The following is a 27,789-nucleotide window of genomic DNA, read 5'->3' on the forward strand; positions in this document are numbered from 1 at the left end:
TTTTTCCCAAACTTCCCTGGCTCTTTTAGTACAAATTTGCATTTGATTTGTTTTTTTTTTTTCCACGCCAAGGATTTTGGTGATGAAATTATTAGTTTGTAGTTTGTTTGTTTTTTTTTTGCTTCATGGCTTAGTTTTGTTTTTGTAAAATATTTTGGAATGTTTCCGGTAACAATTTTTAAGCTCCTGTTTTTGAGGGCGGGTCCTCTGAGGTTGTAAACCATCGATCATAATGCAACAGGACAAAAGCTCATATCTGTATACAAGAGCACAGATTCAAGAAACAAGTCCTTGCTAATACTTTTGTTAAAGATCTGCTGGCTAAATATATACCTTTGTTTATGGTTTTTCTGACTGATTATTATCTTGTGTTTTGGTTGCTGCAATTCTCGATCTCCTGGTGTTCAACCCGTTTCTGTATTTTGACCACGTCTTTCCTCCTGGTTACCTTTTAAAATCCTTTGTATTTTCCCACAAAGCACAACAATAACAATGTGCCTGACACAAGTCAGTGTGGTTGGACTCTCATTACCTAAGGCATTTTCAGAGATTTGGAATTAAGCAAATCATGGCTTTTAAAAGAAACTGATTAATTAACCTTTAACTGTAGCTTAACAATCCCACTGCTGTGTGAAGTAGAATACAGTATATGAAATAGTGCTGACAAATTCCTGTTATTATCCCTCTATTTTCTGAACTTGTCTTTTTCAGTACAGATTTTGCAGGGAATTGGAGCCTTTTAGTGCTACGTGTAAGGCAGAAATTAACCCTAAACGGGAAGCCACTTCACTGCAGGTCACACTTAGGCACTCACACACACGCACAACACCCCCTCTCACATCTACAGAGAATCTTCACCACTTCCTCCATTTTGTAGTGATTTCTCTGATTGTCCTGGAGGATTAACTTCCAAGGCACTACCTATGACATAGTTTCCTTACCCCTAGTAGTCTTTGTATTTCCAAACTAGCATGAAGACATGCTTCATAATTACAAATGTTTCCATTTTGATGTGCCATTCGTTGTTAAGCACTTGGCACATTCTGACATCCAAACCTCAAATCATGAAAATCTGAGAAAGCCAAAATTGTTCACTAGCAGCGAGTGTGCAGAACAAATGTCCACTCTTAATATACAATTTATACAGAAGAATTGTGTATAGTATTTTTAAATATTATGTTTTTTTTTTTAATCTACAGATATTTTTAAACTCTTTAATCCAAATGTTATTGGTCCAGCTCCTTCCAGAACACTCAATGGGAAACCTGCTCCTCTAAGTGAAACTGGTTTCAATCTAGCTGTTACTGGGGCAAATACATAGTGAGTATTGGTTATCGGGATATACAGAATATTTATATAGTTATATATATTTGTAATTTATGTAATAATACAGTATAAATTGCATATTGCCTTTTAGCATGAAATCCAGCCTAATCTATAAATTTGTGTTGGGTTCGGGTAGAAACTGTCACAAGCAATGCAGCCTTCAAAAGATAGTTATTTTAACAGAGAAGCTGACTTGATTTAATGACTTGTTACTCACCTGACATACCTAACATAGACTTCCAATTACTGTTTTACTGTGTAATTAGCTACAAGCCTAAATAATGTTAAAAGTGAGATTACTTCAGGTTAAAGGTGTGTGCTGCAGGTATTTTCCCAGTGGGCCACTTCATTGTTATTCAAATACCTGCTCATATGTCCCAAAGCTAAAAGTATGAACAATATATAGAGATTAAAATGGTAATTGGAACAAATGGTTTAACTTTAAATTTCTTTAAAGCTCCTAACTGTAAAACTCTTTAGGTTTAGTACAACAAAGCAGAATGTAAAGTGTCAATCCACATGTTCATGGTGCACCTCACATGTTTGTAACCCATTTTGACTGTTAGGCTCTCAGGAAAAGAATGCCAAAGAATGTCCATATTTTCTCATTCACAATTTTCATAACCGTAATTCCCACTCCAGTGCATGTTTTCTGCTCATTTGAAAGCTGGCAGTTGCCTCAAACAGAATGGACAACTGTCTCTTTGCGATCTGTTATGAAGGAAGTTGAGAAGGCAGACTTGCAATACGCTGTAGTCGCTGTGGTGTGTTGGTTAGAACACAGGAACTAATCGAACCATTTCAGGAACACTGCTTTAGTGCTGAAATGCCAGACATTCACATGAAGTAGAACAACTGTACAGGTAGGTGAGTAGGTGTGTGTGGCCATTTGGTCAACAAACGCACAAACTTAAACTTTCTCTAGTGGCTTCAGTAGTTCTGGCTTTCATGAGGTACATCTCACAAACTCACATGCTCACTGCACACTCCACGGTTTTCACGTGATCCTTCTTCAGCACCTTAAAGGCACACGAGCCTTTTTTACACGATGTGTATGGGCAGTGCTGGGGAAATGGATGGTGAGCATCACAAAGCAAATCCTGACAACTTGACCCAGTCTGGCAACAGCATTATGATTATAGCACTCCTTTCATAAAGACCAGGACACAAACCTGAATCTAAAAAGACTGTAATACATATTGAAATAAAGCAGTTCTAGGTGGGACTGTGTACAGTCTATGTTTATGCATTGTCATTGGTTAATGTATTATTAACATGTAAAACAACAAACTATTGCCATGCTAATGAAAAAAATAGTTTAATTTTTGAGTAAAATAGATATTCCAGCTAATAGATTGAAGATGTACCATACAAACATACCAGCTCATAAAATTTAAAGGGAAAATAGGATATGGTGAGGACTTTATATTCAGACATATTATGAATTTGATTTGGTATAATTCTGATATTAATGCTTAAGTGGCAAATACTGTTGCGAATACGGCATCTCAAAAGATTAATATTTACAGGATGGACAAGGAAATGATGCTGCCAAAAGGGGCAAAGCAAAGATTGGTCATACAAAAAGTCAAGCTCAAAGTGAAAAGTCTAAAAAACAGTCATTACAGCCTAAAATGAAATGTCAAAAACTGATGGCAGAATAGTCCCAACTACCTAAAACAGGCTTTTCCCAAATAGTAATGCAATCAGAAGGATTTATTGAAAAATATGGATGCCAGCATTACTGCAACAGCATCTTACTTTCTGACTGCATCACATGTAGTGAGCAGCAACAAGTGCTGTTGCTAAGAATAAACACTTGTAAAAACAAGAAGTGCTTAAAATACTAAAAAATAAAAAAAAATGTTAATAACTGAATAAAAATAAACAAAAATATAAATAAACAAAAGGCACCAAAATATAATCTTATATATCAATATAGCCTGTGGTAGTCTCTTCACATTGGTGGGTGGAGGTGTGATCTGAGTAATAATTTGGATTTCTCGCCCTCTTCCAGGCTTTTGGTTGGTGTATTCCCGGTGTAGTCCTGCGCTCCCCAGAGACAGCTTTGTCTATGGCATGTACTGTAAATTTCCTGGGCTAGCTTTAGACATGCAGTCTGCGAAATTCCAGTCATTTATCTGAGCCCAGTCTTAACATTGTATCTCTACTCTCCCCAGTAAGAATTGCCAGCGTCCTCCATTATCTAAATAGCCATTTTCCTTTCTGCTTTTTTTACTAGAGTGTACTGTAAAAATTATGATATTAATAACATTATTTTGTTTCAGTGAGTTTCCTGATCAGACAAGGCACCTTATTAACACAATCAAAGCATATCCGGTAAGTACCAAAGTATATACTTATGCATGGTGCATGGATGTATGGGAAGTATGGTGAGGCTATTGAAAATGACTATCAGATGGCTTCAGAAGCCCTGGGAAATCTTTCAAAACTTAAGGAAAAAGCAGTGGCAGAAAGATGCTTGGTGCTTTTCAAGAGATGCTACTCAGGTTGTTCTCTGGACAGAATGTTAGAAGGTCGAGGGAGGCATTTTCAGAAACTTGTGATTCCAGTAGACATATCCTCTTGGTACCCTTCTGTCAGATGATCCTGTGCTTGAGGTCACTATAGTAGTTTGGGGTGTCTGTAGTTGCAAGGCTAGGGTGGTTGATGAGTTCTAATTCTATTTTGCTTTGTTTTAATAAAACCACCACTCTTGCTAAAAATAGTCTTTCTAGAAGCTGAGGTACCTGAGTTCCAGGCAATGACTCTTCTTGAATATGTCCATTTTGCCAAATCTTGTTTTCTGCTCTAGTGTTACAAAAAGCAGTAACACTGCATGGTCAGTAGCAACGCTAAATGTGTTAGTGCAAGATCTACCTACGCATGCACCTTCTGTACACCCATAAGTGTTCAAATTAGATTGATAATAATAATTCATTACATTTATATAGCGCTTTTCTCAGTACTCAAAGCGCTATCCACACAGGGAGGAACCAGGAAGCGAACCCACAATCTTCCACAGTCTCCTTACTGCAAAGCAGCAGCACTACCACTGCGCCACCTGTGAGGATCACCAAGTGTACTATAATGGGATTGGTCTACAGGAGGAAATCACAGTCCGAAGATGAATACCACATGAATACAGGGAGAATGTGAAGACTATAGAAAGACTGCTGGAAACTGAATCAGAGAGTCTGAAGTCTGTTACATTCACTTAACTCCTGCCATTACCATGGCATACTATTGTATAGTCATGTTGATCAAATCAGACAGCAGAATGACAGAGCTTTTGACTGCACTTCACTAAGCTGTTTCTGCTAGCCTAATTGCCAAAGTAGCCAATATTCTGCATTAATGTAGCTATCGTAGTTTAACAAAGCCAGAATTGGTTGAGGGATTTCTTTCAATTTTCCCGGTGTTAGTGTATGTTGAGTGTATTTTGTACTCTGTGGTTTACTGTCACCTCATTTGGGTAGTCTCCTGACTTACACCTAATACTGCTGTTATGGGCCTTAGCCCATCCCCTAACCTCACACATGGATATCATAGTTACATAAAGATTGGTATTAGGATGTGCGTCTTATTTAAAGTTTATACTTTGTAACATTTCTGAGTTTTTCCTTCACTGTCTATGTGTTGTTATGATGGAGCAAAGGGAGAGTTCTGTATAGCTTCAATGGTCCTTTTCCATAATTAGAAATGAGTATATGACAGGTTAAGAGCAGAGGCTTCTTTTACTTTTTACACTCTTTGACAAATCTTGTGTTTAAAGTATATGATTATTTCAGCAATAAGGGTCGGGGCAGGGAGGTATTAGGGAGTGCTATTGGGGGCTGAAATCTCTCAATTTACATTAAGGAAAATAAGGTTTGACACTTGAACAGGGCACTCTTTTCTAATGGAAGCAGACATCGTGGGCAATCAATTCATGGTAGAACATTTTAATTAACTGAAGGATCCTAGATCACATGGTCTTGACAAAACTTTATTTTAATCTTAAAAGTTATTTTCCAAAGCCAAGTGGCACAGTTGCACATCTAGGTGCTGTTGATGCCTCACAGCTATAACATCTTGCATATTCTCCTGTGTAATTCTTCCAACTTTTCAGAGTCAAGTTGTTAGATTTAAATGGTGACTTTAAATACGCCAGTTTTTACTTAGATGTCTGGCACCTTTGCTTTGTGGCCAAGATAGGTTCCCATGAATCTTTATTGAAAAAGAAATGGGTTCAGAAAATTTTGGTGCTACAATATAAGTAAAGTAAACATTTACTTAATTTCAGGGTATCAACTTTGCAGAAGATTGGAAACTGGTGACAATTTTAATTGGAAACAATGACTTGTGTGACTATTGTAAAAACAAGGTGAGTACAGCTGAGCTATGGATATAAGACAAGGTTGTATAATGTATTAGAAGAACACATCTGGAGTTTTTTTTTTTTTACATTTCTGGTTAAAATACTACAAAAACAAAAAAAAGACAGCACCTCTGGAAATCATGCAGAGAAGTGTAACTAAGTATATCCCAGATCACAGTGCATGTTCTACTGTGGCATGCTAAGGGAATTAAACTTTTAAGTTTGATATTTTTCAAGTCAGTTATTTCTTCACAGACATGGCATATATATATATATCTGTGATCAATAACTGAATAACGACCCAACTAAAAACACGCTTAACAGAGTAAACACCACTCTGATCAAACTCCGAAATAACAACCGCCTGGATGCACAGAATTATTATAAAATGAAATCCAGCGATGCTAACTGCCCTGAATTTTACGGACTCCCAAAAATACATAAAAAACCACTGAAATTCAGAGCAGTGGTCAGCCTAATAGGTGGACCAACTTACAACTTGTCAAAAAGACTTTTCCAGATACTCAAACATTTAACTTATGACTCGGAATATTCTGTGAACAGCGCCAAATTGGCATTGCAGCACTTGAAAGACTTATCCATCGCTGAGGACGAGGTCATAGTCTCGTTTGATGTCGTGTCGCTATATACCATGATTCTGATTCATCTGGCCACAGAAACACTATTAACAAGACTGAATAATGACCCCACCATAGAGACAAGAAGTAAGCTGTCCACTAAAGACATAATGCACCTAATATCACTCTGCCAAAAAACTCACTTTCATTTTAACAGAAAATACTACATTCAAAAAGAAGGCATGTCAATGGGATCACCGTTATCAGGACTTCTAGCAGAACTGGTAATGCAGCGATTTGAAAACGTGGCTCTATCCCAGTCCACACCCAAAATTTGGATACGCTACGTAGACGACACATTCGTCATTTTAAAAAAAATGGCCAGCTGAACGAGTTCTGCAACCACATCAGCACAATATTCCCTGCAATCCAATTCACCATAGAGAAAGAAATAAACTGACGCATCAGCTTCCTGTACATCTCCATTGAAAGAAGTAATGACGCCACCCTGACCACTAGTGTTTACCGTAAGGAATGCTATGCAGACAAGATATTACACTTCTCCAGCAATCACCCGGCATCTCATAAACGAAGCTGTATTAAAACTTTATTCAATATACTTTATATATATATATATATATATATATAATATGAATGTGTGTATTTCCCATGCCAAATTGTGTTCTAAAGTTAAGCGTTTTGTATAAATTTTAAAAAACATTGTGCCCACACTGGAGTTTTATCATGGAGGGTATGGAGCATGGAGGAAAAGCTTTAAAATCTTGCCAAATATTTCATTTTTTAAGCCAGGACAGAAATGACATTGACTTCATGAGAAGAGATTACAACAATAGGCTATAGAACTGTTACTGTTCAAATTGACCATTTTGGTTCATTTCCACTATTATTATTGTATGTTTGTTTACTAATCTGAATATTTTTTCTATCAAATTAGTTTTTGCAGTTAATTAACTTTAATGATTCTGATTCTTTCATTTTACACAGACACTTTTTTCAGCTGAGAGTTTCATTTACAACCTGACTGTGGCTTTGGATATGCTGTATAATGAGGTATAATTTTATAATATTATAATACTTGTAATCAAAAATGTATTTTTATTTGTTCATGTTTCTTGCTTATGTAAAATGACCTTTTCCTATTTAACAATAAACTGCTACAGCTGTGTATGAAGAATCCGATTCAAATGTAGAAACATGCCAGCAGGCCCACCCAATTTAAAACAAAAAGAAACACTAGGTTATTTGAATAAATGCAATTTGTATAATTTCTACAATAAAATACAATTTCCTCTCCATTTTTTCTGATGGGTACCCTGTCAATAACTGGCACTCAATTTAGGTTTGATTTGTAGGGCTACCAGGATTCGCTTCTGCCCCTTGCATCCAAACATTTAATTAACTGAGTATGAGAACTTTATGCTATCGTACATCTCCACTCTGTATGCATAATAAAAATTCCATATTATATTTTCAAAAAACTGTATCCAAATGGAAGATGAGGTTCCAATAATTCATGTAACATTTCTGAAGATCCTTGACTTTGGCCATCAATAACTTAGTGATATTTTTCAGCATGTGCATAGTTTACATAAAAACTGCAAGAACTGTCTTAATATGATTTTGCTGCTGTATGTCCATCATTAGGTTATAGAATAGGTTCACCCGGATGCAAAGTTTTGCTTACAATAAATTCTTATGACAATTGTAAAAGAAAATTGCATCACCAATTGGAGACACTTGATCTTAAATCAACAATTAAAAAAAAACTTACTAGGTAAGATGAAGAGAAGGTATCTGTGTGCTTTGATACTTTACTTTTGTCTTTCCCCTTGAAGGACCTTCAGTTTGCTACAATGCAATGTACATGTTTAACTTTTTAATTCTGATCTACAAACACAAAGGTTTGAAATCTAAAGAAGATTTTGAAAGCCTACATATCTAATAAATAAAAAAAATATTTAAAAATCACATTTTCATTCTCTTTTGTATGTAACAACAAACTCAAATTAATTTGCAATGTTTGGCTACAATGGATTATTATTAAGTGTTGCGCATTTGTGTTAATGAATAGTGGCTGGCAAGGTGCTGTAGTATCACGGATTAAGCATCCTGGGTTTGAAACACATGCTTGGTCATTGTCTGTGTGTAGTTTGTAAATTCCCTTTGCGTCTGCATGGGTTTTCTCTAGGTCTTCTAGATTACCTTCCATTTTCCCAAACATGTGTGGTTTAGGCCAAATGATAATACAAATTGGTCCCCTTTGGATATGTACATGAGTGGCCCAGAGATGAACTAGGCTGGCATGTACAACATTGTTTCTTGCCGTCTGCTTGCTGCCACCATGATAAAATAAGGCTGCCTGTGATTCAGAACTGAGTTAGGCAGGTTTGTGAATGTTACATTATGTTTAACTTAGAAACATCATTTTACAAAAGCTGACTTTTTTTTCTTGTGTATTGTACTAACTCCATGGATAACCTAGGTGTGGTGAGTTTTAGGCTGACCATTTAATTGCATAATTCAATGTGTGGCTTTATCCACACATATATTATTATTTAACCAGTAATGGTGAATACACCTGACTTGAGCGTTCCTAGTTTTCCTCCTCTTTCTCTGTACATTTAACATTCGTTTGCTCAGAGGTTGATGCGCTTGCTCCTTCCTGAGCAGATCTTCTTTTCTCCACCCTAGCGGCCCGCTTCTTCTCTTCTTTCGTTGGCATCTTTTTGCGTTAAAACTGATTCAGTCAGTGTTTGTGTTGCAATTACTTAGTACGTTTTCTTTCATTTTTCACTTAAGCTGGCACTTAAGTGTTCAATCTGCCTCAAGAATGATTTAAGATATGAAGAAGTGACGGCGAAGGTGGTAGGGATGAGAACGGCGCCCGTACACATGCGCCACACAGCCGTCCTGCTGGCCGCTGTCAAGAGTTGATTCTACAATAAAATAAAATAAAAATAAAAAGAGGAATAACCTTGAAGGTCAATCATCACCCCGAAAGTGGATAGTAGACATCACATAGTATACAGTATGTGTACCAAATTTCAGGTCAATCGGTCAAACGGTTTGTGAGCTACAGGCAATTTAAAATCCTGCACAGACAAACAAACTTCCATGGTAGCGTATTATATATAAAGATAAATATATTACATATATTATATACAATAATATATCATTCATTATTTTTCCACATATAGTACAGGAGAAAGTATTGCAATAGGGTCACAACTCTTGTTTTCCAAAGATTTCCACATTTTAAGTGTCCACTTGTAAATGCAATGACAGTTTAAACTAGCTTGTTGTCTAGTGAATCCGAGAGCTACAGTTCAGTATGGATTAATGGTATACAGTATATTTATGTGTTAGAATTCATTTAGGTCAATCGTTTGAATTTTTTACAACAGTTTAGCATATCTGTCATATTATTTAGAACAGAGCAGCCAGGGTGCTTTAATAAAACAGGCACTTCTCATTGCCTGCACTTCTACCTCATTTTGAAGTAATGGTGCCCCACATATAGTTAGGGGTCTGCACAGTCCATATGTCTCAATAAAACAGAAACACTTTTGCCTGGGTGGAAATTATGCCTTTGCATTTAGAGTAGCTAATCTTTGAGCACTCTGAAGGCAAAGCTGAGTTGAGGTAGAATCAGAAAAAGGTAGACTGGGGATCTATAGGACAAATCTGAAAGAAACTTTTGTTTGAATAAGTTACTGTTAATTTCACGGTTCTTTGTTGAGAAAAACTTCTTTGAGTTAGTTTCTGAAATCTCAAGTTACTTTTTTTGTGTGATACACCGTTGAAGCCTTTATAGATTTTGTGTTTGTGCTTGCATGTAACATTTTCTGTAGATGGCTAAGTGCTCATCAGTAAAATGCTTCTTCTTTTTAGGAAACAGAGGGGTCTTTGCGTCCAGCTTTGATGAACTGCAATGAGTTATGCTGCTTTTAATCTTTCCTCAGTGCTGGCTCATGATATGAGTGGGTACATCAGTGCAGTGCAGACCAGGGAAACAGTTACTGTACATACCAAGAATTTAAGAAACACTTCACTCTTAGTTTCAATAAGACTTAAAAGCATCAATGGCATTTTAGAATGAGGTCTACCTAGCACATATATTTAAAAGATCTTAACAAAGTTTTTCTTTGTGTTCTATAACAATAAGCAACTGCACAGTCTCAAGTTTTTCAAACCCCATTCTAAAGCGTCACAAAATGTCGGTTATATTTCACATATTGACTATGTTTAGGCAGGGTGGACGCCCTGAATAACATGTCCAAATGAGTAACAGGAGATACTACTAATGAAATTCATTGCAAATAAAAGATACAGTACAGTATGATGCCTCCACAATCGAAGAATCTATGTTAGGACATGGCCACCAGATGTCACTATTCCAGAAAAAATGAATCAAAAAGCAGATATATTTTGAGTGAAATTATTCTCTTGCAGAAGAAAACTGAAAATTTAACTACAGTGAGGGACCAACACATTAAACAGCCCAAACAATATCCATCATAAATAAAACCTTAAGATTGTATATTAAAACATGAATAGCAGGAAAAAATTAGGAAAAACTATGGATGTTTACTTTTATCAAGGTTTCTATTTAACATTTTTTGAGAGTCATTTTTGCTACATTGGTCTCCTAACTAATTGTGTTTTGTGAAGATTAAATACATTTTTTGACATACAAGAAAAATGTGTTATTTTTATATAATTATAAGACTGCTTTTCACTTTGTTTCAAAGACTGTTTCCAGAGTAATGGTTTGTGTTGTGTAGTAAGTGTTTCTGTTTGTAGAATGGATATTTACTTTGTAGTTTACTAAGAAAGATATTAAATAGTATAGGCCATCCATTCATTCCTTTTCTTGAATTTCACTTTTCTATTTTTCTTATTTTTGGGGAGCTTTCCAGCATAGTTCTCATTGAGTCAGAATGCCAGTCCATTACAGAACACCCACATTCATAATGGACATCAACAGCTGACTTAACATCCTAGAGGGAAACCAGATTGTCAAACCCGTGCATCTCCAGTTGGGCTGAATGGCATCTTTTTATAAAAGTATTTCTTAAGCTATTATCAATGTGCTGACCCTAACCCTAACCCTAATGTGCTAACCCTAGCCTAACCCCAATGACAGTGGTCAGGACTTTAGAACTGAAAATAACACCAGTAACAAATTTTCCACTGTGCAATTCAGCAACCACTAATAAAGAAATAATAAGAGAAGTTTGTAGGTTTTGGAAAGACGCACTTCCCTAAAGCACTGATTCAAAAATTCCAATATAGGACAAAACATATCTGCTTTTTGAAAAGTATTTTTCTCACTAAAAGGGAAATAAAACAAGCTTCTGTAAAGGAAAAATAAGGTAATCTCAGGGCCAGAACTTGGCATTAGCCCGAGATTCTTCATATGAGGTAATTAGGCATTTCACACGATCTGCTGTACCTGTCGGTCTGCATCAAGGTGCATTTGTTTTTTATATAAGTTTGAAGGGAATTACCTATTAACCTATTTTAACTGCACTTTGTCCAGTTCATGGTGGTGGTGATCTGGGGCCTGTCCTAGTTTAACATGAATCACAGGTAAAATAGTGGAGATAATTATTAAAGAAGGGTAGAACAGGTGTATTAGCAAAAACTCTACATGGGTTCAGACAGGGAAGGTTGTGTGTCATTAATGTGGAATTCTATGAGTAAGCAACTAAAGAATATAATTGGAGAGGTGCATAATGATCAAAGTCAAAGTGAACTTTATTGTCATCTCAACCATATACAAGTATACAGATAGACGACATTGCGAAGCTCAGGGTCCACAGTGTAACAACATGACATGCAAATAATAATTTAAAATTAAATTAAAATTAAAACACAAACAAGACAAGACATTGTGCAAAGACAAGACAATGACAAAGAAGTAGCAGCAATATTGATGTGTAAGATATGTAATATAATAAATAAATAATAAATAATAGATATAGATAATACAGAAATGATCAGTGTATGATAATAGTTGTTTAAGACGTGTAAACAATGACAGGTCAGAATGTTTCACAGCAGAAGGATAACAAGAATGTCAAAATCCTTAAAAGGTCATTATGAGATTTTCAGTTCTTCTCTCCATGCACACTTGTCTTTGCAGGACAGTGGCTCACAGGTATAAAAGTTCTGTTTTTAGCGGTGGTTGAGGCCATGTGGAAGGTCCCAGGGGGCAGCCTGGTGTTAAGGAGTCTAACAGCTTGGGGGTAAAAACTCTCCTGCAGCCTGGCAGATCTGGCTGTGATGCTGCAGTATCTTCTCTTGGATGGCAGAAGTGTGAAAAGTCCATGTGAGGGGTGTAAGGGGTCCTGCACAATGCTGCAGGCCTTGCGTACACTGCGTTTGTAAAATATGTCCTGTATTATTAGTATTATTAGTGGTTGCTCAATTGCACAGTGGAAAATTTGTTACTGGTGTTATTTTCAGTTCTAAAGTCCTGACCACTGTCATTGGGGTTGGGCTAGGGTTAGCACATTAAGGTTAGCACATTAGGGTTAGGGTTAGGGTCAGCACATTGATTTTCAGAAGGCTTTTGATAATGTACCCATGAAAGATTTAGTGATCAAACTAAAAGAAGTGTGAATTCAGGACACAGCCTGTAGGCTGTTACAAAATTGGCTCAAACACAGGAAGCAAAGGGTTATAGTGAGGGGAACTTATCAGATTTAGGTTGTGTTATAAGTTATGACCAGCAGGGGCCAGTGTCTGGGTCACTGCTCTTTTTAATATACCTAAATAATTTGGACAAGAATATAAGCAATAAACTGGTTAAGTTTACAGATGATACCAAACAAGGCAGAAGGGTAATGCAGAATTTGCTAAACTGTTACAGAATGACATGGCTAGCATACAGCCTTGGGTAGATTTGTGGCAGATATAATTTAGTGCAAGTATGCATGTAAGGTATTATGTGTAGGAAGTAAAAAATGTCAGATTTGAATACACAATTGGACAACTGAAACTTGAAAGCACCCCTTATAAGAAGGACCTGGGAGTTAATGTGGACTCATCACTATCTACATCAACACAGTGTACAGAAACAAAAAATTAATATGATGTTAAGTTAAATATTATGAGGTATGTAGTACAAGTCAAGTGAAGTTATGCTTAAGTTATACAACACAACGGTGAGGCCTCATCTAGAGTACAATATTCAGTTTTGTTCTCCATATTACAAAAAAGACACAGCAGCACTAGAGAATGTCCAGAGAAGAACAACTAAGCTGACTGTAGAACTAAGAGGTATGAGATATGAGGAGAGACTGAAGCAAATGTTTAAGCAAACATAGATTAAGAGGGGACATGATTGAAGTGTGTAAGATTATGAAAGGAATTAGTACAGTAATCCCTGTTGTTATTTTAAAGTACTAGGGGGCTCCGCCCCCTGCTCTCTTCGCTTGCCCACCCCCGGGTTTTGTTTACCGGATATACAATTTAAAGAGATTGTTATTTTCATGGGAATTATTACATATGCATTATTTCCACTTTTACTTTAAAACATTTGTAAAAACAATACTTGTCCTTTATTTTGGGCCCCGGACGTAGATAAATCTCTTTCTCGCATGACGTATAACGCTGCTCATGTTGTGAAGGGGGATCGGCTGAATGCACAATAAGGAGATGCTGTCGGATCAGCTGCTGTCTTTCTGCTGCTGCTGCTGGCGAGCTGCGTGTTCTGTTTGTTGAGTTGCGCATCGATCATTGAAAAGCTTGTACAGCAGCTATCCTTTTGCCACTTTGTGTCTCTGCCGCTCGCGTTGTGAAGGGGGGTGGGGCGGCTGAACACACACTAAGGAGAAGCGCCAGTGCTGCTGGCGAGCTGCGTGTTCTGCTTGTCGCTTGTCGTTGTTGTAAGAGCTGGGAGCTCATGAAGTGTGTCTGCCAAAAGCATTCCAACAACTGCTAGGTTAGATGCCCGTGAACTTGTTTTAAATGTTGTCTCACTGCCTTGTCTCGCATGACATTAAAGTGTTTCTCGTGGGACTTCAAATTGGCTTCCGAGAAGATCATGTCTCGTCTCCCTAGTCTCCCTTCCAAGATTTCTTCCCAAGATTTTTTTTTTATAATAGAGAGAAATTCTGCAACAAGAACACAGTTGGAAACATGTTAATGGCAGATTCCTCATAAATGTTAGAAAGTTCTTCTTCAACCAAAGATTTATAGATCTTGACTTTATTTCACTTTGGACAATCAGAATGAATTACAAGGGTGAGCTTGTTGGACTGAATGGCCTGTTTACACCACAAATTTTCTAATGCTTTAGTGTTCTAGCTGCATTTGCCACAAAGTAGGAACCAACCAAGGATGGAGCACCAGACAACCACAGGATATGTTGGCGTTTACATCCACACTCACTCTTATTAGGACAGTTTAGTGTCTAGTTAGCCTAACATGAAAGCCTTTGCTACATAAAAGGTAAAACAAGACCCTATAATTAAAAACATCCATACACAGTAAGAAATTCCATCCTCCATAGAGATGGCGAACAGACCACGACTGAAACCAAGCCTCCTGGAGCTGTGAGAGTGCAATTCTAACTCCTGTGCCACCATGGGTCAGAATAAAGAATAAGTAGATAGATAGATAGATAGATAGATAGATAGATAGATAGATAGATAGATAGATAGATAGATAGATAGATAGATAGATAGATAGATAGATAGATAGATAGATAGATAGATAGATAGATAGATAGATAGATAGATAGATAGATACTTTATTAATCCCAAGGGGAAATTCACATACTCCAGCAGCAGCATACTGATAAAGAAAATATTAAATTAAAGAGTGATAACAATGCAGGTATACAGACAGACAATAACTTACCGTTTACCCCCCCCGGGTGGATTTGAAGAGTCGCATAGTGTGGGGGAGGAACGATCTCCTCAGGCTGTCAGTGGAGCAGGACGGTGACAGCAGTCTGTCGCTGAAGCTGCTCCTCTGTCTGGAGATGATACTGTTTGGTGGATGCAGTGGATTCTCCATTATTGACAGGAGCCTGCTCAGTGCCCGTCGCTCTGCCACGGATGTCGAACTGTCTAGCTCCGTTCCTACAATAGAGCCTGCCTTCCTCACCAGTTTGTCCAGGCGTGAGCGTTTTTATGTAATTTATTAAATAAAAGAATAAAGTAATTGAAATGATCAAGTCTTAACATCTTGTCTACAAAGTTTAGTACCCTTCAAGAACTGATTTACGTTTTAGTGAAAAGACCTGAGGTCCTTATTTGCCAAGATGAAAATAGGAAGAAGGGTAAAAACTGGAAAACTGGCTTTACGTTTCTAAAGTCAGATGACCACTGATTTATTCTGGGTGGAATGTTCAAGTTCGCTACCAGGTGGTGTTACTGAATAAGAGTAACTTGTATCTGTCTTAATGACTACCTCAGTTGACTGCTATTATAAAGGATAGGATTGGCACCAGAGTTGGGAGCACTGGCACCATGCTTACCAAATTTTTAACCACTTCAACAACCTTGTCAATGATCACTGAAAAAGAAAACTTTAACCTTTGCCTTACCAACCTGTAGATACAGTATATAGTGTATGATGTAAAATTTTATTCAGTATTCCTTTTTTTCTACAGATGCCAAGATGTCTGGTGAATCTGGTTCAGGTGCTGCCTCTGGAAGCACTCAGGGAGGTTGATAATGGAGGTCTAGGCTGCATATTGCAGAAGTATGTCAATATCATTTCATTTCTATTGTATTTTTCCTAATGAGGAGTGTTTATTGCTAACATTTGTCAGTTTATCTCAAACTAGTGCCTTCAGAACACTTACCAGAAAAAGGGAGCACAGAGACCATTAGTCATGCTGAGGAAACAGCACACAATTTGAACGGGTTATGCCACAAGATTAGTATAATTATCATTAGCTATTCTTGACAAATTCAGAGTCAGTAAATCCACATTTCTCTTAGAGATTCCCTATTAATACTAATAGCTAGTGGTTCCCATTGTTTTTTAATATAGAATATAGATATAGTATATAAAAAAAATTGTTGAAAAGAATATTAGAAAAGTACTTAAGGTTTTAATTTTTTTTTTCAGATCATTTTGCTCTTGCTTGGTGAGACCCAGTGCAGACTCCCCCGAACTAAAAGAACTCATTGAACTGAATGGAATCTTTCAGGTAGTTCACCTATTTTGAAATGTACAGAACCTTATTTGCGCCATTTAAAAAAAAACTGAATTATTTTGTAAAAGTATTGTGTTATTTTGTAATATTTATTGTGATTTTTTGCAAAAGTATTATACTATTTTACAAAAATATTATGTTATTTTAAAATAATTATGGGATTATTTCACAAAAGTTTTGAATCGTTTTGCAATTGTTATTGCATTATTTTGCAAAAGCATTGCATTATTTTGCAAAAGCATTGCATTATTTTGCAAAGATATTGCCTGCTTTGGTTGGTAACATCAGGCACAAGCTCTGGTTATATAGTGATAGCTAATGAGGAAGAGGTTAAGTAGCGTGCCATGAAGTGACAAAAAACTGTAATATGATGGTACCAATTGATGATGCAATAATTATTGCAAAATAATGCAATAATTTGTTTTATTAGTAGCCCACATTGCAAAGATGAATAAAAATTTTAAAGGAAGTGTTTGTTAAGGTCTTGTTACATAATAGTAACAAAATGAAATGGGCAATAGATGTATTTTTTCGTACCTAAAGTGTTACTGAAACTGAAAACTCAAATAATTGCAGGTTATAATAGGAATTTAGAATGTATACTGAAAATGTTCATAAAATAAAATGTATTACACATGTTTATGTATGTAAATATTATACGACAGTATACTTTACTGTTATCATATTATAGTTGTAAACATGTATAAGAACTCTAAGCATCAAAAGAGTAAAGTGCATCATGCAAGAATAAACTGAATTGAACTGAATTTACTGTATTTGTGTTAGCAGTGTGGCTATGAATCATCTCTAGATCATTAAACAGGTTTAAAGGTTTGAACAAAACAACTGTATTTATTTATTTTTTTATAGCAAAAGGTTGAAGAACTTATAGCTTCTGGGAGATTTGACAAGGATGACTTCACTGTAATACTTCAGCCCTATCTGACAAAAGCGCAGCCTCCCCGAGATCAGGTGAAATCTAGATGTCAGAATTTTATAGCTGTAATGTTTTCTACTCAGTTGCTGGTATATATTCCAGCAGAAATGTAAATCTGAAGCCAATTAATACTAAGGCAAGACCCACCTGTTTAATTAAACATGTTTATTTATTTGTGCATTACAGTGATTTATAGGGTCATTATTTTCACAGGCACAAAGTACAGTGAAATTCTTACTTGCATGTCCTAATTAACATGCATCATGTTGCCACTCTCAATCTACATGAATAGTGAGCTTAAATCCTTTACCACAAAGGTTGGTCTTTCTTACGTGGCAAATCTCAGATCACTATCAGCATTATAACAAAGAATTCCAAAATAGTTTCTATCAAGGTTTAGCATAGCCTCAGGGGATAAAAGTCACAAGTTTCTCTCCCCTAAATAATTATAAATAAAAACTGTTTGAGTGCTTACACTGAAATAATGCCTGAAACTTTATCGTGAATTGAACAATATTTTATTATAATTAACTTTTTAAATTAAAGTCTGATTAATTTAACACTAGAATCTCCATGAGTATTTGCTTACCTAAATTCCGTGTAATAATTACTATACTTGTGTGTCACTGAAGTCAGGTCATTCTCTCATGTGCTACCATATGAAAGGTTACTAATTCTTCCATTAGTCATTGTCTTGTTGAAATATCCAACCCCTGCGTAACTTCAACTTTGTGACTGATGCTTGAACATTATCCTGAAGAATTTGTTGATATTGGGTTGAATTCATCCGAACCTCGACTTTAACAAGGGCCCCAGTCCCTGAACTAGCCACACAGCCCCACAGCATGATGGGACCTCCACCAAATTTGACAGTAGGTAGCAGGTGTTTTTCTTGGAATGCGGTGTTCTTCTTCCGCCATGCAAAGTGCTTTTTGTTATGACCAAATAACTCCATTTTTGTCTCATCAGTCCAAAGCACTTTGTTCCAAAATGAGCATTTGCATACAACAATCGACTCTGTTTGTGGCGTGAGTGCAGAAAGGGCTTCTTTCTCATCACCCTGCCATACAGATGTTCTTTGTGCAAATTGCACTGAATTGTAGAACGATGTACAGATACACCATCTGCAGCAAGATGTTCTTGCAGGTCTTTGGAGGTGATTTGTGGGTTGTCTGTCGCCATTCTCACAATCCTGCGCATATGCCGCTCCTGTATTTTTCTTGGCCTGCCAGACTTGCTGGGTTTAACAGCAACTGTACCTGTGGCCTTCCATTTCCTGCTTCCATTCCTTACAGTTGAAACTGACAGTTTAAACCTCTGAGACAGCATTATGGAGCCTTCCCCTAAACCATGAGACTGAATAATTTTTGTTTTCAGATCCTTTGAGAGTTGCTTTGAGGATCCCATACTGTCCCTCTTCAGAGGAGAGTCAAAGGGAAGCACAACTTGCAATTGACCACCTTAAATCCCTTTATATCTCATGATTGGACACACCTGTCTATGAAGTTCAAGGCTTAACGAGCTAATCCAACCAATTTGGTGTTACAAGTAATCAGCATTGAGCAGTGACAGGCATTCAAATCAGCAAAATTATAAGGGGACCCACATTTTTGCACAGCCAGTTTTTCACATTTGATTTAATTTCATACAACTAAATACTGCTTCACTAAAAATCTTTGTTCGGAAAACACCCCAGTACTCAGATGTTCCTAGGAAATGAAAGACATACCACTGTGATCTTTTTTGTTGAAAGTAGACTAAATTATTATGCTGGTTGAGAGGGGTTCCCAAACTTTTTCATATGACTGTATTTCATTACTAGGAAAAGCTTTAAGACACTAATTTTAACAAGGGTCTACAGATGTATATTTCAATAGTACATAGATATTGGAAAGTTTTTAGTGCTTCGTTGTATTAGAATTCATATAGAAAAATGCAGAAACAATTTTAATCTGGTACATTAGCCTAATACCTAAAACAAAACATTAAAATACACAAAGTATGTTTTTATTTCTTTATGGACGTAGACTAGACTATGAGGCTCAATTATAATTTGATAGATACCTGGATGGTAATAAATTTGTAAATGCACTATTATAAAAGTATGAAAAAGTGACATACTGTATGTAAAATGTAAAATAAAACAAACTTCAATAATAAGTTATAGAAACAGTTCAATAAAAGATTCTAATTAGTGCACTTTCACCTATTAGTTCTGTTTATTATACATTTTTGTGGAAATCGTGTAATTAAAATAAAGCACAAAATTGCTTTCAACAAAAATAAAAAAAAGCAAAATATAAAGATTCTATCCATTGTATACTTATAAATACAGATCTCAATAATAATATGAATGGACATGTATTATTAGGATCCTTTAATGTCATCTGTATCTTTATGTGTTTAATAATGTGTTTCATTTCTAATTGGATTTTGTGAGTAAAGAGGACTATTGTTAGGGAAAAAAATCTTGATCCTGCATTCTTCTTCTTGATCCCTTGTTCACTTTGGTACTAGTATACAAAGGCTCACTAGACTCCAGCAACTATATAAGAAATTTATTTAGCAAAGACTTCTAAGGGGCATATCATGCAAGAGGTTAGTCCTCCACTGCAACCAAAGATATACAAACAATTCTTTGTTGGACAAACCTTTTATAGGTATGAATATTCAAGAGTATATTAAGCAGATAGCATGCCAATTGTCTGTAAATATATGTTCTTAAATGGCAAAATAGGGTGATCTAAACCTTAATAATTAGATATATTCATGGTGCTTAGACACAAGGACAGAGGCTGCATTTGTGAGAAGGATCTGCCTACTTTAAAGCGGTTAGACAAAAGTCAGCTTATGACAGCCTTTCAGGGATATGTTCAGGCCATCCATTACAACAATAACTGCTTATTTAGGACATTTTTGATTAGATTAGATTAGATTAGATAAACGTTATTAATCTCATGGGGAAATTCAGATGCATACAGCAGCAGAAACATAAAAAACAAGGATACAGGCTCACTGGACAATAAAATATAGCCAATCAATAAATAAATAAAGAAATGCAAATAAATAAATATATATTGTGCAAACATTTCAAAATGAACTTAAAGAGTACGTGAGGAGGAAGCATTGAATTTCCTGATAGCAGTGGGCACAAAAGTGCTTCTTAGCGCACCCTGGTGGAATAAACTTGTGGCACAGGGTAAGCAATATGTACAGCGCCCCTGAAACAATTGCAGGTTAAGGGTCTTGCTCAAGGGCCCAACGGAGTAGCATTCTTTTTGTTACTGTTGGGATTCGAACCGGCAATCTTCAAGTTACCAGCCCAGATCATTTACATGAACCCCCAGGAACTTGTAACTCTGCACCACTTCCACATCCCCCCCCCTAGATAGTGACAGGTCTCAGAAGCTCCTTGGTATGCCTGAAGTCCTCCACCAGCTCTTTTGTCTTGCTGATGTTGAGTTGCAGGTTGTTATCCCGGCACCATAAGACAACGTCATCCACAATATTTCCTGTACTTTGACTCGTCTCCATTATTAAGGATCAGTTCAAGATGCTAAAGCGTTACAAACATGATGTTCCCTTCACACTAGACAAAAGTAAGTGAGCAGAATTGAATATGTGATACATTCATGCTTATTTATTGATGGTGTTATTTTTGAAGGGCAGAACAGGGACACAGTACTTGGATAGTATCCTGCATTCAAATCCTAGTGTAGTCAAAGTTGGCTGTTTGCATGTTCTCCCCATTACAATTAAATTATTTCAATAGGTGGTAAAATTGATTTTTTATTTTTCTATAGAAAGGAAATATCGATTTTTCCTTCTTCGCACCTGACTGTTTCCATTTCAGTGTCAAAGGACATGAGGAACTTGCAAAAGGACTCTGGAACAATATGGTAAGACATGGAATAGTTATGGAATAGCATGGAATAGTATATACTGTATAGTTATATATATATATACAATGCATATATATTTTACAATTGCAGTGCAGTCAGATTTACTGGTCTGGTAAGACTATGTTTGGTTGCATGTCTACGTGCCACGCTTATTGTACCTGCAGAAGTAATGTCCATAGTTGAGGCAGTTGTTCCTGGCAGCTTTACTTAAATTTGAAATTTTATTAAAAACAGTCTGTTATATAAGTCATCATGGCAAGGATAGTGTGAAGGGGATGCTCAGCTATCAGGAGGTTATTGGGGCAAGATTGTCAGCAGGTTGGCATAGGGAACCTTGTTGACAATGGATATCAAAGTTGTGCCGCTTCAACTACAAACACAAGTTCTACCACTTAACTTAACGGAGATCTCCATTAGCCACACTAAGCTGTGATGGAGCTTCTTGCGCAACAGAGTTTGTCCCTCTCAACTTCACTACATGTGGTGCCAATTACATCTGTCCATACAGTCTGACAAAGTGAGAACAGAAAGGAATGGAAAGAGGGTTCTAGGTCTCCTGGTGGCTTAGGTGGCAAAGTAGCCTCAGCTTAACCAGATAGTACTTGTAATCTACCCTAAAACTAAAAAAGAAAAAATAAAAAAAAAACCCAAAAAGAAAAAATAAAATTCCAACACTTTTGTAATAAAGAGAAATTTGCTGACACATTCAAAAAACAGAAACTGGTTGGGCCAAAGAAGATCTTTTGCAAAGTTAGCAGATAGCTTTGCTATTATGTACAGACAGGTCCATCACCATACTGTTGCAGGCCAATAAATCTGCTACTGTTACAATATAATGCATGGGTTCATAAAACAAAAAATTGCTGATACTATTAGAACAGAAGTGAAAAATGTCACTAGTCTGTTTGGTTTTATATGCCTCAGTTTGTGGAACATGTCAAAGCATTATTTACTGTAATATTTCAGCCTAACGGTTAATAGTTGTGTGAGCACTGCAGAGTGTATGACATTTTCTCCTGCCCTAAAAGTCATGGCAGCCCTTTTCAAATTGCTTCACCCATCTTAGGGAAGACTGTCAATGGAATGCTCTTTTAAAAGATTGATGCTACATTGGACTTGCTCAGTCATTTCTAGTTTTTCAGTATTCATTAAAATGTACAACAACACCAATACTATCTAGTTTTCTTTTAATTGAAATTTTTACAAATTGCCAACCATAATAACAGGTCTAATTGATCTGCAATGTGTTTATACGAATGTTAAGAAGCATTGCAAACTAAATCTGCTGACTCTTGGGCAATAGATGCACAACAAACACAATAATCTTCAGCTACAAATCTTAAGTAGCAGTGAGGAAGTCACGTCTTAGTAATCCTCAATGAGCTTCAAAAGTAATGCAGAATTTAATCTTAATATATGATCACCATCATGCCAATCAAGACTTCACACCCCTCACGCTGCTTCTTATTACAATGCTGCTAATTTAAAGTGTTTGGTTTTATTTGATTTATTTATTTATCTGTTTGTTTATGTTTTATTCAAGTTTCAACCGGAAGGAAACAAGGACCAGCTTGATTACATCTCAGAGCCAATACAACTAATTTGCCCAACAAAGGTACAGTAAGCAAGACTCATTTGAAATGCTACGGTGTGATGTTGACATATTTAATGCAAACCATGCAGATCTTCAGCTAGCTCATGGACATTTAATTGCTAGGCCCCTAATAAATCATTAACATCTTAATTAAGCATTTATGTAACTCTTGTAACTTCTGCTTGGAGATTTTGAAAAGCACATTTTCAAAATTCACTCAGTCCACCAGTATGAATTTTGGCATAATTAGTTTGAGAATGTCTCTCTAAATTAAATACAGTATTAATATTGGGACTTAGTGACTTTTGCTACTGTTTTATACTGCATATAACATGTTTGCATGTGGATTTACACTTGCAAGTAAGAATTTCACCGTAGTCTCTACATGTGACAATAATGTGAAATAATGAACCAATAAAACAAATAATAATTCTTTGCATTTATATAGCTCTTTTCTCACTACTCAAAGCGCTCAGCAATTGCAGGTTAAGGGTCTTGCTTAAGGGCCCAACAGAGCAGAGTCCCTATTGGCATTTACGGGAATCAAACCAGCAACCTTCCGATTGCCAGAGCAGATCCCCAGCCTCAGAGCCACCACTCCTCCTCACACTTAAATATATAATGTAGTGTCACCTCAAACGGAATGACAGTTGGAAATTTTCTCTTCAGTTATCACCCAACTTTATAGACATGTTTGATTCAAAAAAGTATATTTATGTTGTAAAACATCACTTACTGTACCTATCCAGCCATCTATCTGCTTTACAATCCAGTTGTTTTCATTTCATCAGGACAAGGCTAGAAACCCAATCATATATGGAACACCAGTCCATCAGAGAATAGTAATCATTTATTAAATTATTTTTAATTGAGTATTATGAAAAACAAGTTCTGGGGTCCCAGGTTTGGATTTTCTGCTCTTTTCTACATGTCTGAAAGGCATCTCCCATTTTTGGTGTGGTTGCGATAATTAATTTGAGATGTGAAAGTCTAGAATCCTGTTTGTAGTTTGTTCCTGCCATGTACCCAATGCTATTGGTATAGACTTTGACAGCTCTATATCTCTGTACTGTTAAAGTGAAAGGCAGACTAAAGATAACCGAGTAGCAGAGATCAGAAGAAGCTTTAAAATTAAAGTGGAGCCCAAAAGAATACTCAAAAAAGAATCTAAAAATGTGTACCCAAGAAACTATAGAGACTGTCAAAGCATACAGGGGTTAGGCTAAAGGTGAAAATGAAACAACCAAAACTAGTGTTGACACCAAAATCCTTTCTAACATCCTTATATTGATCAAGGGAAAAAGTCTTTCATGAGGTTGTTTTGTTAAAGACACACAGGGTTCTGTAGTATGGTCGCCATGATGTCACGGGTCAAAGGGCATTTTCATCACATGCATAGCAACCACAAATCATAACAGTGGTTGACCAGATGCACAAAATGTTAGCATCTATGACAACAAATACACAACAGGTTGTCACCAAAAATAATAAGAAAAAATATAAACAATAGGAAAGTAAAGTTAATATTCAGCAAAAAAAAAAGATACATACCATTAGTGTTTCACTGATCTAATTTGTCACTAGGACAGATACAGTGTGTCTACAAACTGAGGGTGTAATTTGTATGAAAACCAGTTTATAGGACCTGCAGACATATGTAAGAAAGGGTACAAAACCAAGAAGGGAGTTGCATTTAAGGGATGTCATAAAAACAATGCAGCTGGCTATACATCACATCATGGAATCATACAGGTAAGGGCTGGCACTCCATGGCCAACCCAACCAAATACAGTGGAACCTCGGGTCACGAACGTCTTGGAACACGTACAAATCAGGTTACGACCAAATAGTTCACCAAAGTTTTGCATCTGTTCACAACCACACACTCGGGTGACGAACAAGCCAGTTTCCCTTCCGGTTCGTACGCGCTGATGATTTCCGCACTTGTTCAGTCTCTCCCTGTGCATTTGCTGTGAACTGTTTGTGCTCTATTTCATTTCCCTTCCGGTTCGTACGCGCCGGTGATTTCTGCACGTGTTCAGTCTCTCCCTGTACATTGTTCTCAGTCAGATGTGTGTGCATTCGCTGTGAACTCTTTGTGCTCTATTTCGTATGCTTTTGCATTAATTTTGCAATTAACCATGGCCTCTAAGCAAGTGAAGAGTGTTAGTGCTGGTGAGAAGAAAGGTTCGAAGAAAATTGAAATCGAATTAAAGAAAGAAATTATTGAAAAGTATGAGCGTGGTGTTCGTGTTACTGATCTTGCCACCGAGTACAAGAAGTCAAAATCTACGATTTCGACTATTCTAAAGCAGAAAGAGGCCATTAAAGCAGCTGAAGTTGCAAAAGGAGTTACAGTGTTAATGAAGCAGAGGCCTGAAGTGCTGGAAGAAGTGGAAAAACTGTTGCTAGTGTGGTTGATCGAGAAGCAACTTGCAGGGGATAGCGTAAGCGAGGCAATGTTATGTGAGAAAGCCAGGAAGATTCATGGTGATTTGCTGCAAAACTATCCTTCTACGAGTTGTTAGTTCTTCCTCCTCACTTCCTTCATGCCAGAACTCGACTCATGCAAGGTTAGTTTTCTTGGTTGTTTATGGTTAGTTTTTGTATAAATTATGGATTTTTCATTTTTTTCCCTGTGCTTAAAACTCATTAAAAAAAAGTATTTACAGTGTGCGGTTCGTAAGGCTGTAGCGTGAACTTGCAATGTTAGTTTTCTCTGTTCAAGGTTTTCTCAGTGTTATTCAATGTTTTTACATTTAGTTTACTATTACACTGTGCATTCTATGGTATAACTAGCTATTTTTGTGCTTAAAAATCTTTAAAAAAATATATTTACATACAGTTTGTACGGTCTGGAATGGATTAATTGTATTTACATACAACCTTATGGAGGAAATTAGTTCGGGTCACGACCAAATCGGGTTGCAACCAAAATTTTGGAATGAATTACAGTTACAATACAATACAATACAATTTATTTTTGTATAGCCAAAAATCACACAAGAAGTGCTGCAATGGGCTTTAACAGGCCCTGCCTCTTGACAGCCCCCCAGCCTTGACTCTCTAAGAAGACAAGGAAGAACTCCCAAAACCTAGTAGGGAAAAATGGAAGAAACCTCGGGAAAGGCAGTTCAAAGAGAGACCCCTTTCCAGGTAGGTTGGGCGTGCAGTGGGTGTCAAAAGAAGGGGGTCAATACAATACAACGCAGTACACAGAACAGAACAATTCCTCAATATAGTAAGAAATAAAAAATATAAATTTTAGAAGTACAGAGCAGTTGTGACCCGAGGTTCCACCGTACTGTGCAACTAATCCTATAGGGAGACAATACTCTGTGAATGGTATGGATGGAATGTTACCACAAGATTGATTAAATGGCGTAATATACCAGATATTTTTTCTTCATATACTGACATTTTTTTATGTATTCAGTATTCAGGTCTGAAAGATAAAATATTTATCATTATATCAGCACTTTCAACTTGGATTTTCTTCTTGTAACAGTTTCTATTGTTATAATTGTTTTTTGTTTGTTTCTTTTTTTTCAGGCACATCCTTACATTTATACTAAATACAATTCAGTACATGATAATCCTACAGCTTTGGGAAAAGTTACTGGCAACTCAGCCACTTCATTTAAACACCAGTTGCTTTTACTAGCTTTATCCAGCATTTGTCTCCTAATAATACTTTAGACTGCCAGGAGGATTATGAGTACGACATTGTCATTTTAACAACGCCAGTCTGCAGATCCAGAAGTTCAGACAACTAATAACAAACCCTGTAACTGGTAACACTATAAGTGAATTGAGCAGTTCAGTTCACATTGCAGTGTTCCCAAATAACAATAACAACTGTCTTTGTTTTATAAAGGAGTCATTAACATTTTATACAGTTCCCCTTTTCAGTTGTGTGTTTTGCCTTGCTTAGTGCTGACTTTCTTAGAGAAGACTATGAGAAGCATTTAACTAAAACATCTCTTCATAAAGGCTAAGAATGCAAATTATTCATTAATTGAAGCAGTAACTTAATTGGTTAATAAGCAGCATTCGTTTAATTTTGCACATTATTTGTACATTTATGAATAATGTAGGAGTGCTCCCAGCCTTCAGAAGAAAGGAGTTTAAAGCAAACAATATGGCTTCTGAATATTTGCTCTGGGTTGTGCTTTTTGGGGATGTTTTGAAGGTTACAGTAACTTGCTGTATTTGACTGCTTTTTATAATAATGAGAAAGGAATATGTATTTTATTATGTACAGTCAGTATATGAATTTTTTAAAATATTAATGTTCTCAATAAAAAATCTGATGCAAGTGACATTCTTGCAGTGTATGGTTGCAATTATTACATTCGACTGATTATGAATGAATTACCTTGGCAGCTTTAAGGTGGGACAAAGTGGGATAGGGTGGGACACAGAAAGATAGGGTGGGTTGGGTACTTTTCTATTTTATAGTTGTTTATCTTTTACCTTCTGTTGTTTTGTTATCTTTTACAGTTGTAATAAAAACTTGATCATAAAAAAAAATCACTATATCTTCAGTCTCTTTTGTTTCTCCCAAATCCTGAAGGCGAGTACAATTGTTTGACTGGTAAATTGGTGTGATGTACCTGGCTGTGCCCTGTGATGGACTGGAACATAGCAGAGGTGAAATGCTGCAGATCCATCAAAGTCCTCAATTTAACTACTACTCCAGTTTTTACAACTATATGAAATTAGTTCAAATTCAATAACTACCTGTATGGACAGAAAATGTCCATAGCCTATTCATTTCCAATTGTTTCACTTTGTTGGTACTGTATAATTAGGCTGATCCCACACCACCAGCCCCCCAAAAAGTGTAATGTGTAGCCAGGGGTGTACTAGATGCATTGCTAGTTTAAGC

The 27,789-nt window shown here is 36.5% G+C and overlaps 1 protein-coding gene across 1 annotated transcript in view; it reads left to right on the top strand.

Moving 5' to 3' along the window:
• The window catches only part of si:dkey-177p2.18 (phospholipase B1, membrane-associated), a 56,812-nt gene extending 29,504 nt beyond the window's left edge, over window positions 1-27,308 (top strand). Inside the window, exons 7-16 of the mRNA XM_051919780.1 lie at window positions 1,200-1,320; window positions 3,615-3,666; window positions 5,612-5,692; window positions 7,270-7,335; window positions 15,914-16,005; window positions 16,378-16,459; window positions 17,336-17,437; window positions 21,206-21,301; window positions 22,848-22,919; window positions 26,451-27,308. Of these exons, the coding sequence (XP_051775740.1) occupies window positions 1,200-1,320; window positions 3,615-3,666; window positions 5,612-5,692; window positions 7,270-7,335; window positions 15,914-16,005; window positions 16,378-16,459; window positions 17,336-17,437; window positions 21,206-21,301; window positions 22,848-22,919; window positions 26,451-26,597 (911 nt within the window). The 3' untranslated portion in view covers window positions 26,598-27,308. The remainder of the gene's footprint in view (window positions 1-1,199; window positions 1,321-3,614; window positions 3,667-5,611; window positions 5,693-7,269; window positions 7,336-15,913; window positions 16,006-16,377; window positions 16,460-17,335; window positions 17,438-21,205; window positions 21,302-22,847; window positions 22,920-26,450) is intronic.
• Window positions 27,309-27,789: the final 481 nt, after the last annotated feature.

The sequence above is a fragment of the Erpetoichthys calabaricus genome, chromosome 16 (assembly GCF_900747795.2).
Source record: "Erpetoichthys calabaricus chromosome 16, fErpCal1.3, whole genome shotgun sequence".
Classification (NCBI taxonomy): Eukaryota; Metazoa; Chordata; class Cladistia; order Polypteriformes; family Polypteridae; genus Erpetoichthys; species Erpetoichthys calabaricus.